We start from the raw sequence: 18,095 nt of genomic DNA, 5'->3' as shown, positions 1-18,095 counted from the left end.
GCTGTGATTTGCCAGTGGGCAGCTCAGGGAAAATTCACCTGCACTTCAAGGGTAGGAAGTTGCCAGTTCATTCTTTTTGGCTCCAGATGGTGATGAAAATAGCCTTTGAATCACAAGGATCCAAGTGTCAGGTTGTTTTATGCCGTGTAATTTTATGAAGCCATGATAAAGTACGAGTACTCTTCGTCCCCTGGAAGCCTGGTCTGCGGGAGATCAGGAAATCTGTATGAAGTCCGTGGCGGGACGGGCCAGCCGTGTGCGGGGTGGACGCAGGCTGGGAGCTCCTCCTCTCCAGCAGCAGCCGTGCTGCAGCCGCTCAGGTCCCGCGCCTTCCCAACCCCCTGGCCGGGCAAAGCCTCAGGACCACGGGCTCCATCCAGGGGGCGCCTCAGCGCAACCCCGCCCTAGCACACAGCACTGCGGCTCCCATCCCGGGAGGCTCTGCGGTCAGGGTCACCTGGGGAAGTGAAGGCAGCAGCCATGTGGGAGACGTGGGTGCTGGGGGGGTAAGGGGGGCCGGGGTCTGCAGGGGGAGGGCTGGGGTCCCCAGGGGGAGGGCCGGGGTCTGCAGGGGGAGGGCTGGGGTCTGCAGGAGGAGGGCCGGGGTCCCCAGGGGGAGGGCTGGGGTCTGCAGGGGGAGGGCTGGGGTCCCCAGGGGGAGGGCTGGGGTCCCCAGGGGGAGGGCTGGGGTCTGCAGGGGGAGGGCTGGGGTCCCCAGGGGGAGGGCCGGGGTCTGCAGGGGGAGGGCCGGGGTCTGCAGGGGGAGGGCTGGGGTCTGCAGGGGGAGGGCCGGGGTCTGCAGGGGGAGGGCTGGGGTCTGCAGGGGGAGGGCCGGGGTCCCCAGAGGGAGGGCTGGGGTCTGCAGGGGGAGGGCCGGGGTCTGCAGGGGGAGGGCTGGGGTCTGCAGGGGGAGGGCCGGGGTCCCCAGAGGGAGGGCTGGGGTCTGCAGGGGGAGGGCCGGGGTCTGCAGGGGGAGGGCCGGGGTCTGCAGGGGGAGGGCTGGGGTCCCCAGGGGGAGGGCCGGGGTCCCCAGGGGGAGGGCTGGGGTCCCCAGGGGGAGGGCTGGGGTCTGCAGGGGGAGGGCTGGGGTCCCCAGGGGGAGGGCTGGGGTCCCCTGGGGGAGGGCTGGGGTCTGCAGGGAGAGGGCTGGGGTCTGCAGGGGGAGGGCTGGGGTCTGCAGGGGGAGGGCTGGGGTCTGCAGGGGGAGGGCCGGGGTCTGCAGGGGGAGGGCCGGGGTCCCCAGGGGGAGGGCCGGGGTCCCCAGGGGGAGGGCTGGGGTCTGCAGGGGGAGGGCCGGGGTCCCCAGGGGGAGGGCCGGGGTCCCCAGGGGGAGGGCTGGGGTCTGCAGGGGGAGGGCTGGGGTCCCCAGGGGGAGGGCTGGGGTCCCCAGGGGGAGGGCTGGGGTCTGCAGGGGGAGGGCTGGGGTCTGCAGGGGGAGGGCTGGGGTCTGCAGGGGGAGGGCCGGGGTCTGCAGGGGGAGGGCTGGGGTCCCCAGGGGGAGGGCCGGGGTCCCCAGGGGGAGGGCTGGGGTCCCCAGGGGGAGGGCTGGGGTCTGCAGGGGGAGGGCTGGTGTCCCCAGGGGGAGGGCTGGGGTCTGCAGGGGGAGGGCTGGGGTCCCCAGGGGGAGGGCTGGGGTCTGCAGGGGGAGGGCTGGGGTCCCCAGGGGGAGGGCTGGGGTCTGCAGGGGGAGGGCTGGGGTCTGCAGGGGGAGGGCCGGGGTCCCCAGGGGGAGGGCTGGGGTCCCCAGGGGGAGGGCCGGGGTCTGCAGGGGGAGGGCCGGGGTCTGCAGGGGGAGGGCTGGGGTCCCCAGGGGGAGGGCCGGGGTCCCCAGGGGGAGGGCTGGGGTCCCCAGGGGGAGGGCTGGGGTCTGCAGGGGGAGGGCTGGGGTCCCCAGGGGGAGGGCTGGGGTCCCCTGGGGGAGGGCTGGGGTCTGCAGGGAGAGGGCTGGGGTCTGCAGGGGGAGGGCTGGGGTCTGCAGGGGGAGGGCTGGGGTCTGCAGGGGGAGGGCCGGGGTCTGCAGGGGGAGGGCCGGGGTCCCCAGGGGGAGGGCCGGGGTCCCCAGGGGGAGGGCTGGGGTCTGCAGGGGGAGGGCCGGGGTCCCCAGGGGGAGGGCCGGGGTCCCCAGGGGGAGGGCCGGGGTCTGCAGGGGGAGGGCTGGGGTCTGCAGGGGGAGGGCTGGGGTCCCCAGGGGGAGGGCTGGGGTCTGCAGGGGGAGGGCTGGGGTCCCCAGGGGGAGGGCTGGGGTCTGCAGGGGGAGGGCTGGGGTCTGCAGGGGGAGGGCCGGGGTCTGCAGGGGGAGGGCTGGGGTCTGCAGGGGGAGGGCCGGGGTCCCCAGGGGGGGCAGGAGAGGCCTGTTGCAGAGGGTGAGGAGCGGCCCAGGATGCTCCCCTTACAGCTCATTTGTGCACATTAGTTTAATCTATTACCAAGGTCATTTGTCAGGCCACTCTGCTGGAGCCTGTTCCCAGCCGTTGCTGCCTGGGAAGGAAGGAGAGGGCACTTTCCAGATGCTCGGCAGGGAGGAAGTGCCACTGACACCGGGCTGGACAGCAAGGAGGCCACGGGTCAGCACCCAGGACGCCTGGCCGTCCACCCGCCGTGCTGACCGGGCGGTCCGGAAATGAGCACCGACTCCAGGGGAGCCCCTCCGCTCAGGACTGCCCGGCCAGGCCCAGCTCCCAGAGGCCCAGACCACTGCTGGCTGCCTCCCAGACAGCTGGGCTGAGTCTGGTCAGTGAACACAGGGAGGAAATTCTTCAACGAGCACATTGGGCCTTGGGTTATCTGTGAGGTGAAAAGGTAGCAGTTCTCAGAAAGCACGTGTACGTTTGTGTGGCACTGTAATTTCTCTGGAAATATGAACGCCTACTTTCCTATGTTGCTGTTTTTGGTACTCCGCCCCATTTTTTATTCTGAAACTGCTGCAGCAATGCACAGACTCGACTTGCCACTCCTCTTCCGGAGGTGTGAGCCCAGGACCCCCTGCAGTCTGGGTTCACGCTGGGCCCCGCCGGCCTGGGTGCGGGGTTCAGAGTGTGCGTCCTCACGCTGGGCCCCGCCGGCCTGGGTACGCCTGGCCCTGCCCGATTCTGCGTGTTCTCTTGGCCCCACCACTGTAGAGCATGCACAATAGCTCCCCTTGAAGTAATCGCTTCCCTTCGTACATTCACACGGCAATGTTTTAGATCGTTTGTCACTTTATATCCTCATTAGGTGCACTTACTGTCTGACTTGCATAACGGCTGTAACTGTGGCGCTCACCATCTCAGGCGTGGGACAGCTCTGCCACATGGAGGTCCGATGAGCCTGGCTGGAACATTCTGGTGAAGGTGCCGAGGGTGGGATGGGGTTCCGGTGGCGCTGTGACACACAGGCAGGCCGCTGGGCCAGGACCTGGCCGTCCTCCCGCGCTGTGACCGCAGCCTGCCCCGCCCTCCGCCCTGTCCCCTGAGGCCGTGGGAAGACGGCAGGATTCCTCTCCTCCCCCTCACACCCGTCACCGGGCTTTGAACCCGTGTCTGGCTCCCTCGCGCTGCTGGCATTCTGTTTCTTAGGCCTCGTCTCCCTCCTGACCTTCTCTGGTAATCTGGGAGGTGGTGTCTGGAGGCTCTCCTGCCGGGCTACCGCACTGTGGTCTGCCCGGTCTCAGCCTTCGGAGCAGCCAGGCTTACACGCGAAAGGCTGCTGGTGCTCCACTCCTGATTCCCGTTGAAAATAATTGTCTCTGTGCCTTAATGTCTTATGGTTCTTTCGAGTATTTAATTCTGCAAGTTGGAATTGTTTGACTCGGTGTGGAGGTAAATTGGGCTGGGGTGATGGGATGCTTTACATCTGTATTGCCCCAAACTTACAGGACCTAATCACCGGCACCCAAGGCCTCTGGAGATCCCAGAGAACACGAGTGTTGCTTTTGACGCTCTGGGCTCTCACACCACCCCCACTGGTGACCTCGGCAGCGGCTGGGCAGAGCCCCTCCTTACGCAGGTTCTCCACCCGCTGAGTGTCAAACGGCCAGCCTGTCCCAGACTGTGACCTCACCAGCCCGTGAAGCCGGCTCTACTTCTAGTGACCATGTGAAATGAAAGGTCTGTCAGCAGGTATTCTCGATGCATTTTGTTTTATTTATGGATATGGTGACTTTTATAGTACAGCTGAAAACGCTCATTTCCTCTGGTTCTTTAAGTCTTAGTTTATAAACTTTGCAGATTAAGTTTAAATAAATAGTGTGTACGGGAGAGACAACTAAAGTTCTTAAGTATGTGTTCAATCTAGCAGCACAGACTGGATGTACTTGATTCTCCTGGGTGCCTCAAACACTTGGCAAGGAAAAATTATAAATCTCATCAATAAAATCGTCCAGGCCATCAAACAGTGGTTACAAACAAACGGCTGGATTTAGTGAAGTGATTCTGGGACTTCCGTTCTCAGGGCCGCTAAGGTGTCCCCAGGACAGCCCGCCAGGCGAGCTGGGCTCCGTGGGCGCGGCCGGCTCCCCCCCCTCCAGCTCTCAGAAGGACACACTGCTCCAGGTGGGCCGACTGCCCACCGAGACGCAGCCACCTCAGGCCGGGAGCATCACCCTAAACGTTTAAAACCAGATCATGCCCGGAATCCCAGCTGCTAGGAGGCTGAGCCCTGAGGGTCACTAGAAGGAGCAGGGTGGTCGGCTATCCGAGGGGCTCTGTGTCCCACAGGACACGGGGCCTGAGGCCAGCATGAGGTGCCCTGCATGGATGTCCACTCAAAATGTCAGCGGTGCCGAGGCTGAGAAACGGATGTCTGGGGACCAGTTGTATTGAATCAAGTCCCCCATTTGTAACCACTGTTTGCTTGCTTCAGGGATGTTTCTGGATACGTTTATAGGTTTTCTTGTGAGGTGTGTGCAGTGTCCGTGGAACTGGGGACCTCTGGTCACCTGGGGCATGCCCTTGTCTCAGAAGGACAGGGCTTGGGGGTATTGGAGCTTTGAGAGCTGCGGCCTGGGCGCTTCCTGGGATGGAGTGCTTGGCTGGCCCCTGCTCCTGCACACAGCCTCTCCCCAGCCGCTCCTCAGGGCTGCCATCCGAAGCCCGCATTTCTTCCTGGGCGTGTTTCCTGCCTGACTGTTGCCCTCAGGGGTTTCCTGAGCAGCTTCTCTGGGCTTCGCGTGGATGGGACACCCTTGGCTAAGTCATCTAGAAACTGCAAGCCCTCCGTGGGCTGCGTGCCTGGCCGGCTCCTGGACCCCCAGCCCTGCCAGGCCCCGCTCACCACCTGTCTGCGGAAACGCGCCGTGTGTGTCAGAATAATGCTGAGCCTTCTCTACTCCCAGACTCGGTCCGCGCCGAGGTGCAGAGAGGCAGTGGCCCTGGACACCAGAGACCGGCTGCCTGTGGGCATGCTGTGCAGGAGTCTCCAGGCCCTCCACTGACCAGCAAAAGGGCATGTCTATTGCTTTTATTTAGGTTAGGAGTTTATGCTTTTATTTCCACTGCAACTGTGCCACCTTTTGTGATAAGTGTTCTAATGTGGAATGTTTCTACAACTCTCTCTCTTCTAAGACAGTGGCTTCTTTTCAGTCTGCTGTCACCCAACTTCACGGTGGCAGACATATGCTTGGACGGCCTTTCTGGGGTGGAATCCATTTCCGGTGCCGCCACCCCCCGTCCCGCCACCCCCGTCCCGTCTTCCTACCTCCACGCCACAGTCACACAAGGGGTGAGGACCCGCAGGACCTGTCCGGAGCGGCTCCTCTGCTTCTCTCTGAGGCTTCGCTCAGCCATCTCCACCCACGTTTCTCCTGTGTGTGCACAAAGCCCTTCCCTCTCCATATTTCCTGAGGAACTGTTTCCTGCCTGAGCAGCCGTGTTCAGACTGGCTCTGTTCCAGCTCCTAGTAGGGTACCTGCCCGGGCGCAAAGTGCTTCACAGAGGAGCTGCCTGACGTAGGCGCACGCCACAGTGATCGGGAGACAGCAGTGTCACTTTCCATTTGCTGTAGCTTGCCATAGCTCCCAGCCACAGGCAGGAAATGGTGAAGCTCCGAGAGGAAGGGCCTGGCAGGGAGGAACCCTGAAGGGGCTCGGCGGCACGGAACCTTCCGGCCTTTCCCTACTCCCCAGCAAACTTGAGATGACAGCTTGGCTTCTCCACGTGTTCTGAGGCCCTCAACCCAAGTCCCAAACTCAGTCAACAGCCAGGGCTGATGCTCTGGAACAGTGAGCTGCAGTACACGTTTCCTCTATCTCAGGGATTTTGCCAGAGCATGGAAGGCTGTGTATAAAAGGGTGAAGAATTGTAGCACAGAAAGCAGGTATCTCTGTCTTCACAGACTTTTTCACCCATGACTTTTTGAGGGTGTTCTCTGGCAGAGCCTCCTGCGCATGCACGCCACTGCTGGGCAGGGGCGGGGGCGGGGGGGCGGGGCCGGGGCCGGGGCAGGGGCGGGGCCGGGGCAGGGGAGGTGGAGAGCGCCGGGAAGCCTGCACGCAGGCCCCTGACAGCGCAGTGCATGCGGCTCTCCATGGACCGCACGCTCCCTGATTCAACCAGGAAAGCATTTAGAAAGTTCTGGGTTTGGGTTGCTATCCGCTGAACTATTGGAGTCCTAAGCCTCAGGATGATGGTAGTGGGCAAGTCTTCCAGAAGAAGTCAGGTTTATGTGGGGCAAAGAGATGCAGCCCAGGGTGGAATCTGAGTCCCAGTGAGAGGACGCGCCCCCGCGTGAGGACACGTGAGCGGACATGAGAGCTGGTGCCCTCTGCAAGCCGGAGACGCGCACACCAGCTCCGGGCACCAGCTCCGGGCCGGGCTGCGCCCCTGCCTCAGACCCCAGCCTCCAGGCCGAGAGAGGTACAAGCCCCTGGCTCGGTCTGTGGTGCGGTGTTATGGCGCCACGGACGACCGGGACAAGGTCCGAGGAGCCAGGCCAGGCCGGAGGGCGCGTCTGCGCGGTGCACCCTGTCTCCTCTGCCCTGTGCTCCGAGGCACGGGTCCCTATGGAGTCCTGCCCGCAGCGCCAGTGAGTGTGACTGTGCGCGCCATGTGTGGCTTCTCGGGCTTCCTCAGGCCTGATAAGGGGGCCAAGCCGCAGGGGAAGCCAGCTCCCCACCCGGGGAAAGCAAGCCAGGGAGCCCGGCACCCGGGGCGAGCCGGGACCGGCTGGGAAGAGGCCTTCCTCCCACTCTGTCTGTCTGTCTGGTAGTCAGGCCTTCCTCCCACTCTGTCTGTCTGTCTGGTGGTCAGGCCTTCCTGCCGCTCTGTCTGTCTGTCTGGTGGTCAGGCCTTCCTGCTGCTCTGTCTGTCTGTCTGGTGGTCAGGCCTTCCTCCCGCTCTGTCTGGTGGTCAGGCCTTCCTGCCGCTCTGTCTGTCTGTCTGGTGGTCAGGCCTTCCTCCCACTCTGTCTGTCTGGTGGTCAGGCCTTCCTCCCACTCTGTCTGGTGGTCAGGCCTTCCTGCTGCTCTGTCTGTCTGTCTGGTAATCAGGCCTTCCTCCCACTCTGTCTGTCTGGTGGTCAGGCCTTCCTCTCACTCTGTCTGTCTGTCTGTCTGGTGGTCAGGCCTTCCTCCTGCTCTGTCTGGTGGTCAGGCCTTCCTGCTGCTCTGTCTGTCTGTCTGGTGGCCAGGCCTTCCTCCCACTCTGTCTGTCTGGTGGTCAGGCCTTCCTCCCACTCTGTCTGTCTGGTGGTCAGGCCTTCTTCCCACTCTGTCTGTCTGTCTGGTGGTCAGGCCTTCCTCCCACTCTGTCTGTCTGTCTGGTGGTCAGGCCTTCCTCCCACTCTGTCTGTCTGTCTGGTGGTCAGGCCTTCCTCCCACTCTGTCTGTCTGTCTGGTGGTCAGGCCTTCCTCCCACTCTGTCTGTCTGTCTGGTGGTCAGGCCTTCCTCCCACTCTGTCTGTCTGTCTGGTGGTCAGGCCTTCCTCCCACTCTGTCTGTCTGTCTGGTGGTCAGGCCTTCCTCCCACTCTGTCTGTCTGTCTGGTGGTCAGGCCTTCCTCCCACTCTGTCTGTCTGTCTGGTGGTCAGGCCTTCCTCCCGCTCTGTCTGTCTGTCTGGTGGTCAGGCCTTCCTCCCGCTCTGTCTGTCTGTCTGGTGGTCAGGCCTTCCTCCCGCTCTGTCTGTCTGTCTGGTGGTCAGGCCTTCCTCCTGCTCTGTCTGGTGGTCAGGCCTTCCTGCCACTCTGTCTGTCTGTCTGTCTGGTAGTCAGGCCTTCCTCCCACTCTGTCTGTCTGTCTGGTGGTCAGGCCTTCCTCCCGCTCTGTCTGTCTGTCTGGTGGTCAGGCCTTCCTCCTGCTCTGTCTGGTGGTCAGGCCGCAGGCTGGAGTCAGGGCGTGCGTGGCGTGCAGGGTTTGTCTTGGCGAGCATTTCCATTGCTGCTCTTATTCGTGGCCATGGTTAATCTCACAGGAAGCTGTTCGTGTATGGATGCGTCCTCCCTCTCGCTGCCCGCTGCGGGGTGGGAAGCCCGGGAGCCCAGTCTTCAGGAGCTCCACTCCTGGGCTGGCCTCTCCTCTCCCAGGCACATGCCCTCATGCTCCATGCCTTGCTAAGATCTCGAGAGAGCCATGTTCTGGCTCTTTCCGGGTGAACTCCTGGACCATCCCCCATCCAGGCAGGACTGCAGAAGCCCCAGATGCAGCCCTGCCCTGGGTGGAATGGTGGTGCCAGCAGCCCACGCCTCTGACGCCAGCAGCCCACGCCAGCAGCCCACGCCTGTCCCTCTGATGGCCCTCCCATGCCAGCAGCCCACGCCTGTCCCTCTGACGGCCCTCCCACGCCAGCAGCCCACGCCAGCAGCCCACGCCTGTCCCCCTGATGGTCCTCTCATGCCAGCAGCCCACGCCTGCAGCCCACGCCAGCAGCCCACACTAGCAGCCCACGCCTGTCCCTCTGACAGCCCTCCCACGCCAGCAGCCCACGCCAGCAGCCCACGCCTGTCCCCCTGATGGTCCTCTCATGCCAGCAGCCTACACCTGTCCCCCTGACGGCCCTCCCACGCCAGCACGCTCTCTGCCCACCACGCTGTGCACATTGAGGCCATTTGATTGTGTGTGTAAATGCATCCTCTGCTGCCAGCAAACCCGCACCCAGGTCCACTTTTTCAGGGTGTGAAGGAAGAAGAGGGTCTGCCAGCCTGACAACAGGGACTGGCTGGGAATCAGGGCCACGAGGCCAGCCTCAGCCTCCACAGGCCAAGCAGACAAAGCCAGACACTTCCCAAAGTACAGGAGATGTGGTGGGAAGCACGTCTGGGGCCAGAGGAGGGAGCCGTGGAGATGGAGGCTCCAGGTTGCTGCAGCTGCGGCAGGGCTGTGGGCTGGTGGTCACAGTCAGAGCTCACAGGCAGGCCCCTCTCTGTGCCTCTGGGGACGCCGCCCCTGGGACTGTCTGTCCCTCAGGAGGCCTGGCATCCTGCAGTGCTCCGGAGCCGGCCGGGAGGCGCTGTGGATGTCACAGAGCTACGCCACTCAGCAAAGACCTAACTGAGGTCTGCAGCCCACGGCAAGCACCAGTGTGTACTGTCTGTGCGCGAGGCTCTTCCTGGGGAATGGCACTAAGACATGGCCAGGCACCAAGGGAGGAGACACAGAAAGCAAAAGGCAGGCAGACCGGCAGCAGGACTGTGTAAACACTAGGGAGAAGGTGAACGGGCAGTGGCGGCCGACGTTGGGACAGTTTCCTGCCAAAATCACATCCCCTGGCCTGCACCCTCCAAGTGGGAGACACTGCTGCTTTACCTCCGACTTCACACAGCACAGCCAAAACAGCACAGAACCCATGTGTGCTGGTTTATTTTACAGCCCACTGGGCCCTTGAGAGCAGGCCCAGACATCCTTTTTGGAAGGTGCATTTGAGCTAAGATTGAGTGCTTGGAGGAACCTCGGGCCTGGGGACAGCACATGCAAAGGCCTGTGGTTAGCGTGGGCTGTGGCGTGAGGCACAGGCTCCCCTACGAAGGTGGGAGGTATGCCGACCTGGCCAGCAGGTGTGGGGTGAAAAATGCGGTGCATTTAGTGCCAGTGGAGCCTCAGAAGACAGGGTGAGTACAGTTCACACTGCAGGAACCCAGAGCCACTGCAGGAACACCAGAGCAGCTGGGACACCGCGGGGCTGATGGACTGGACAGGCAAAGGCCAGCCACATGCAGGGGTGCCGTGCGCTGACCTCCCAGATCCCGGGAAGGCCGGGCACAGAGCTGTGGAGCGGCACATATCCATGATGCATTCGCACATCTGGGGCCCTCAGGATGCAGCCATGGCCACAGGACCAGGTCCCTGAGACACCATCTGCCCTGGGACTCAAGAGGCCTACAGGTCACACTGAGTAGCTTAGAGGGGAGGAACCCACTGATTCCCAAATCCGGAGTCTGCCCCAGGCCTGCCCGGTCCAGGAAGCAGCGTGGTGGTGGCTGCACAAGGCTAGTGCTCCCCTGGCCTCTGCTCCTAGAGCACAGTCCACTTTGGTCTGTGAGTCTGTGTGCATTCACAGCCAAGGCTCCTCTTCGTCAGCACCCACGTCACGGCCATTGGGCCTCCTTGCTAACGGCATCAGCAGGGATCCTGTTGCCAGGCCGCATGCGCTGCGCGCTGTGGCACTCAGATGGGCTCTCTCCCACATGGGAGGGAAAGATGCAGAGCTGACTCAGGGCCCAGCCACCGAGCCGGTTCCCAGCTGCGCAGTCGAGTGACCAGAAAGGCCCTCCCGGGGCTCTGGGCCTGAGGCTCACGCCCGCCGCAGCCGCTGTCTTTGCCACTCCTTGTGGGGGCCCCGTGCCTGCGTCCACCGGTCTGTGGCACGTCTTCATCCTCATGCAGACAGAGAGCCCCGCTGGGGCAGGACCCCCGGCCTGCCTGTGGCTGCCTCTGCCCCGGACCTGGCGGGAGATGTCTTTTCCAGGCCCAGCACCTGATTTGTTTTTTCAGAGGAAGTGGTGGAGGCCGTGGGCCTGACCCCACAGCCCAGCCTCCCGTAAGGCAATCTGAGACCAGGGGAAGAGCGCAGGAAGTCTGCAAATCAGTGTGTGATGACAGGAGGGCCTCCCAAGGCGGGCACCCTGCGTCTGTAGGGCTGAGCTCTGGCTGCGGGCGCGACGGGATTTACGGCCTCCCCGGCCGCGGCGGGCCAGAGGGCACAGCCAGGGGCGGCCCTGTGCACGGGAAGGGGGCAGAGTCAGCCGCCCTTTGCCTGCAGGCCTTGGGATGGGCCTGGGAGGAGCTGGGGACTGTCCCCACCGGAGGGGGTCTCAGCCACCTTTCCACGGAGGGTGTGACACATAAACAAATAGAAAAATGCTTCCCTACTCCTGGCAGAGAGAGAAGGAAATATCAAAATTTCTAGCTAAAACTGCAGAAGGAGAAAAACATGGAAAACAAAAATGGAAACCGAGAACAGAGCAGCCCAGCTGCCCCCGTGTCCACCCAGCCTCCACGAGGGATGGGCGGGTGACAGGCCACTGCCTCAGCCGGCCTCGGCCTCGGCTGGGAGAGCCGCGTGGGCTGGCCCCGACGCCTGTCCACGTCCAGGGGTGAGCAGAGAGCAGGTTGTGTTTTAAGCCACCACGTTCTGGGCAGCTTCATCCCGTAGCCTCAGATGACTGGAGCAGTGGGAGAGGGTACCAACCCCGCAGGCTGCTTAGCATCACTGCAGCCTGAGGGCATCACCTGTGGTGCGTGGCGAGGGGCCGAGTACTCGCACTGGCCAGTGCGGTCTGCTGTAGTCAGCACTGTCTGGGCCTTGTGATACCAGTCCTGGCTCTGGGCAGGGAAGTGGTAGAAATAACATGACAGGATTTCCAGAGATCTCCCCGAGAATGTGGTATGCCAATGGAGCACCTCTGGTCCCAATGGAGCACCTCTGGACTCAACGGAGCACTCTGAACTCAACGGAGCACCTCTGGACTCAACAGAGCGCCTCTGGATTCAGTGGAGCACTCTGAACTCAACGGAGCACCTCTGGACTCAACAGAGCGCCTCTGGATTCAGTGGAGCACTCTGAACTCAACAGAGCACCTCTGAACTCAACGGAGCACTCTGGACTCAACAGAGCACCTCTGGATTCAATGGAGCACTCTGAACTCAATGGAGCACCTCTGGATTCAATGGAGCACTCTGAACTCAATGGAGCACCTCGGGACTCAACGGAGCACCTCGGGACTCAACAGAGCACCTCTGGACTCAACAGAGCACCTCTGGATTCAATGGAGCACTCTGAACTCAATGGAGCACTTCTGGATTCAATGGAGCACTCTGAACTCAATGGAGCACCTCGGGACTCAACAGAGCACCTCTGGACTCAGCCAGCCACAGTTCTCATGAGTGTGTTGTGAAGGCCTTGTCTGTGCGTGGTGCCACAGCCAGAGCCAGAGGCACGCTCTGTGTTAGGAAACGGGAGCACAGGAGGAGACTCCTGGAAAGTACCTCAGATGCAGGACGATGAAAAAGCAGGACGAGAGGAGAAGGACGGACTCAGAGCCTGTCCCGATGCAGAAGCAGACCTGGAAGCTCCAGTCCTAGAATAGCTAAGCCTAACAGTGGAGGACGTTTGCTCCCCATTTCACTGACGCCAGGCCACGGCAGCCACCCAGTGCACAGGGCGGACGTATTTGCTGAGGACACCGTCAGCATCCTCACACATTCATCTTACAGAGGCACCAAGGTAGCTAAATGAGGAAAAATACAGACTTTGACAAATGGTGCTGTGACAACTGGATATCCACATGCAAACCCCGCGAAGCCGGGATATTTAGCTATCCTATGTATAGAAACTGACTCAAAATAGACCAACAATGTAATGTGAGCCAAACTGTAAAATCCTAGGGGAAAAATAGAACCAAATCTTCCTAAGATTAGGCAGTGCATTCTTAGACAGAGAGAGAATACATAGTGAGAGAAAAAAGGTAAGCTAACTTTACAAAAAAAACTTTGGCTTCACAATATGATATAAAAATATACCTAAAGAATGACATAATATATTTGCATTTTGTGCATTTGATAAGGGACTTGTACTTAGAATGCACCAAAAATCCTTTCAATTTAATAATAAAAATACAAACACAAAACCCAAACACAAAATGTCTGCAAATAGACAAAAGGCATTTACTGCTGTCAGTTATTAGGGAACTATAAATCTAAGCCACAGCCAGACACCACACATTAAGGAAAGGTTTACTGTAAAATGAACAGTCACAAACTTCAGAGAAGATGTGGAGAAATTGGAGTCCTTATGCACTGCAGATGGGAACGGAAAATAACTCCCCTGCCTTGGAAAATAGCAGCTGCTGGTTACTAAGTGCAGAGTTACCGTGTGTCCCCGCGATTCTGCTTCTAGATCAGTGCCTGAGCAATGTGAAAGCACACTTGCACACAAATGCTCTTACAGCTGATGGTTAGGGGTCAGCCTGACTGAGTGAAGGGTTGTCTGGTGATTGACAGCGTGGCTATTATCCCTAATGCTTCCGTGGGCCCTGGGACAGCAAGCGTGAGTTTTACTTTCCCTCCAGGAAGTACTTTCTTTCCTGCTCTTCACATCTGAGATCATCAGAACCCAGGGTACCACCATCCTGGTATGACCCTGGCATAGCTTCTGGCCAAGGGACCCACATCACAGTCCAAGAGTTGGACGGTGGGCTCAGGGTGGTGAGCACCTCTGACTTCCTCCTGTCTGACAGCGTGGGGACATCCACCCCTCACCGGGGCCCAGACGGAATGAGGAGGGTGGGGAAGGATGCTTCCCGCCCTCGCTTTGGGAGCTGACGCACTCCTTCTTCATGAACGTCAGAACTTCAGGATCGCTGCCTTTGGACTCTGAAACTCATTCTGGTGACTGAACTGCTCCGGTCTTCAGCCTCAGCTTGAGAGCCACCACTGGCTTTCCCTGAGGATAAGGCTTTGGCCCTGGCCGGGGCATGCCACTGACCTTCCCGGATCTCCAGCCTGGTGGCTCGCTATGGGGCCTGTGGGCTTCCACATGCACATGGAGGATGTGCTAACCAAGTAGCACATTTTGACACCTTCTCATAACCCTATCCAAACATAGGGGACTCTGTGGCTCCCTCTGGGAAATCCCGCTAAAACCAGTGTCAGAAGGAACTATTCGAGATAGCTGAGATGGAGACCACCTGGATACCTACCCAAGGTGAAAGGCAGGGAGGCATGCACAATGCGCCCTGTTCACATGGTGCCATGCCTGAAAATTCAACCAACCCTAAATGGTTTTCTAAACATTTGCATTGGTACTGAATATTTCAATCTCCTTTTCTTCTGGCCATTGTCCCTTAAGCAATTCAGTGTGACTATATAATCTTTACATTGCATGTTCAAAAGATGATTTGCATCCCTTGAGATGTTTTGAAACAAACCGAGGGTTGTGTGGAGGTTCTATTCAAATACTGCTCTATTTTATATAAGGGACTCCAAGATCCTCAGATTTATGCATCAGTGGGGATATGTGTGTGTGTGTAAATTTAATGCAGCCATTAAACAGGAATGATGTACTAAAACATGCTTATTGAATAAGCATCAACACATTAGGCTAAATGAAATTAATGAATGTAAAATACAAACTATTGTATTATTCTATTTACATAACTGTTCAGAAGGCAAATCTATACCCTAGGGAGGCACACAGGGGGCTGGGGAGGGAGTGGGGAGGCAGGTCCTGGGAGACAACGAACCACCCTAACACTGGCCATGGAAATGACCCAACTGGCGAGGAGTCCTAGACCACGGACGCGCCACTTAAATGGCGGCCACCCATGGCATTTCAATATCTCAAGAAAGCTGTTTAAGACGCCTCCTTGAGGGCACTTGTCAACTGGACAATATGCATGGCCCTGAGCATCTGCACCTGTGCTGCGAGAGTACCAGTGCTCCACCACGCTTTGATGAAGGCTCCGCACAGAAAGGAAAGCGCTCACACTTGTTGGTTTGGGAAGTACTGAGTAAAGATGAGCGATGACCTCCCTCAGGCAATCCCAGAAGGACGCTCCCTCTGCAGGTGTGCAGGGGTCACAGCAGGGCCGGCGGGGCGTGGCTGCACTTCACAAGGCCGGCAGACCTGAGTGAGCTCACACTGACGTGGGGCGTGAGTTCACACTGACGAGGGGGTGTGAGTTCACACTGACGTGGGGGTGTGAGTTCACACTGACGTGGGGCAGAGCCCCATGGCGTGAGCTCACACTGACGTGGGGCGTGAGTTCACACTGACGTGGGCGCAGCTCCGTGGACCCCTCGGCTTTCCACCAGAACCGGGGTCCCTTGTCTTCCACAGAAGACAGAACAAGCTCAGGACCAGCACCAGGGCAGGGCAGGAAGACACTGCCACATTCCAGCCAGACTCACGGAGGGAAGGAAACTCAGCACATGCTTACCGAAGGTTCCTAACATCATGGCAGACAGAAAGGTGACAGCCCGAATGTCTGTCAAGAGATTAACAAACAGCAAATGGTGGTGTTGTGCAGCACGCGTGTGCTGGTGCTGTCTGTAGACCTGCAGCAGCATGGCCAGACCTTGAAGCTCATGGGGTCCGCGAAGGACAGAGCCTGGGGAGCCGTCCTGCGGGGCCCGGTGGACACGGCACAGATGCCCAGCTCTGTGGACACGGCACAGATGCCCAGCTCTGTGGACACGGCACACGGTGCCCAGCTCTGTGGACACGGCACACGGTGCCCAGCTCTGTGGACACGGCACACGGTGCCCAGCTCTGTGGACACGGCACATGGTGCCCAGCTCTGTGGACACGGCACACGGTGCCCACCGCGGCCGGAGGGACGCCAGTACACACCGAGCTCTAGTTCCAAGGGTAGACATGTCCCAGAACTAGACAAAGGTCGTGGATAGTATCATTAACAGGGTGAATTTCAGTTAGTGATTGCTAGTTTGCGCTTCCTAGGTCAAGCCTCAGCTCCTTGCTTGTTAATTGTGGACCTAGCGAGCGCTGAGCTGTGACTGCACTCGCTTGTCCCTCTATCTGGAGATACAGTGGAGTGGAAAGGGTCTGCCCCGCAGGAACAGGGCAGGCGGTGCGCAGGGACTGCCCATCAGACTAGACCACTGCACATGGGCTTCTGTGAGCTCTCAGCCCTGAGGAAATCACTCACTGAGCAGATCGGCCAGCAGGGATGCCTCCCAGGTCCGATGAGGGGGAGTCTCCATCTCCACCCACAGACCCCTAGAAAAGCGTGCACTGGAACAGAGCCAGATGCATGGTTTCCACACACTCTGCTCAGATGCTCCTCCTGTGTTTCTCCACTCTCTTCCATCTCTGTGCTGGCCTGATCTCCTCCCTCCCCTCCCCTCCCCTCCCCTCCCCTCCTCGCCTCCCTTCTCCTCCTTGGTCTGCTCTGTGTCTGGAGCATGGCTGAACACTAATGTGGACCTAGCTGATGCTCTTGGGCCGTGTCTAACGAGCCACCACTCAATGTCTCGGCGACCCTTGGAGGAGTTGTTAGTATTGAGACACACAGACCGGGAGGTGCTGGGAGGACAGGGCAGCAGCAAGGTGAGGACGTTTGGAAAGCGGAGGAGGGGTGGTGTGGGGTGCGGCTCCCTGAAGACTGGGGGCCAGGCGTTGGTGGTGCCTCTGGACCCTGCCGCCCTGACTCGAGATGGCATCGGAGGACCTGGGGAGGTCCATGCTGCAGCTTGGACAAACAGGCAGCGAAACTCAGATGACAGGAGCAGGCCACTTCGGGGACGACGACACAGAGTTCATCTTCATGCTCAAATTACTCTCCTACCCTCTGACCTTGAGGGAAAATTCATAGGCTACCCTGGGACCCCAGCCTTAGACCTGCTCAGCCAGCTCCTTGGTGCCCTGAGCTCTGATCTGAAGCGCAGAGCTCAGCATTCCTACCAGGGGGAATCAGAAAAGCATAACGAGGAGCTGGTGCTGAGGTGAAAATTCCAGAAAGACCCCTCCCAGTCCAGCCAGACCAGCCGGTGTGCAAACCCCGGGGCTTTGCAGAGGCCGCCGGAGAGCCTCCGAGGGGTCGTAGGCATTTCAGGGAAGCCTGAGCTACTGTTAACACAAGTCAATCCACCCTACGTCAAACCTGGCGAAAATGAGGGCATGCTGTCGCTAGATGAAAATTCGAGAAGGTCATGATGGACAGGTCTTGAAACGATTTGAAATGATTGTTCCAGGACCAAGGACAACACAAACCTTGTTATCACTCATCCACATAATCAGAACGAACGTAGGAGTGGAGGGCACCAGAGCCAGTGGCTAAGCAGGAAACACGGAGGAATAATTAACCATGATGTTTAACTTGTGCTAAGTTAAAAAAAATAATTGCTTTTCGGATGGGCTTAGTGGTTCCCTGGCATTTGAGGGTCCTGACACCAGTCGCTCAGTGCACGTACTTCCCATGGGATAGTGAGCCCCGAAGCCAAGGGGAGGGGGCATCGGGACAGCAGGCCGAGCCCCGCCCACAGCCAAGGGGAGGGAGCGTGGGGACATCGGGACAGCAGGCCGAGCCCCGCCCACAGCCAAGGGGAGGGAGCGTGGGGACAGTGGGGACATCGGGACAGCAGGCCGAGCCCCGCCCACAGCCAAGGGGAGGGAGCGTGGGGACATCGGGACAGCAGGCCGAGCCCCGCCCACAGTCTCCCTCAGAAGGAGCAGAAGGAGCATCGAGGCCCGCACAGAGGACCTCTTGTCGCTGTCAGGGTGGGTCACGAGCCCGCGCCGCGCCCTGAGCTGGGCTGTGCACAGGACTTGAGCTCACGTCCGTGCCACAGGGCTGTGGGCGGCCTGCGTGAGTCCTGGGAACCACACGGGGCAGCCAGTGCAGTTAGAGGGCAGAGTTCAGGTTCTGTCCACTGCCGTCAGTTCACAGGCACTAGCGCCGTGGTGGATAGCAGCTGTACAAAGTTCTAGAAGGAGCTGAGCCCTAGTCTGAGATCCTGTGTGTGGCTAGACATGGGTTTGGGGAAGGGCGTCCCTGGGACTCAGCTCTAATCTTTCTATCCACAGATGGCCAGCTGCGGGGGGGGGGCGGGGGGTCTCGGACAGGAAAACCCAGCACCCCACTGCGGGCCGAGGAGATGCCGCCCCTTGCCTCCCCCCTCCTCTGTGCCGTGCCAGCAGTGCTCTGCCCTTCCCAACTCCCCCAAAGCCCT

General features: G+C 60.0%; 1 protein-coding gene across 1 annotated transcript; it reads right to left on the bottom strand.

The window, feature by feature from the left end:
- Nucleotides 1–404: 404 nt before the first annotated feature.
- LOC138819329 (basic proline-rich protein-like) lies at nucleotides 405–16,127 on the bottom strand. Its single transcript, XM_070010778.1, has 3 exons — nucleotides 16,073–16,127; nucleotides 15,482–15,591; nucleotides 405–2,351 (listed from the first exon to the last, which is right to left on the bottom strand). Exons 1-3 carry the CDS (start codon nucleotides 16,125–16,127, stop codon nucleotides 405–407), a joined length of 2,112 nt encoding a protein of 703 aa, XP_069866879.1.
- Nucleotides 16,128–18,095: the final 1,968 nt, after the last annotated feature.

This window comes from Dipodomys merriami, unplaced genomic scaffold, assembly GCF_024711535.1.
Source record: "Dipodomys merriami isolate MVZ:Mamm:240054 unplaced genomic scaffold, mDipMer1.0.p SCAF_8, whole genome shotgun sequence".
Lineage (NCBI taxonomy): Eukaryota > Metazoa > Chordata > Mammalia > Rodentia > Heteromyidae > Dipodomys > Dipodomys merriami.
The sequence above is the reverse complement of the archived record's forward strand: the minus strand, read 5'-3'. Positions and strand labels throughout refer to the sequence as shown.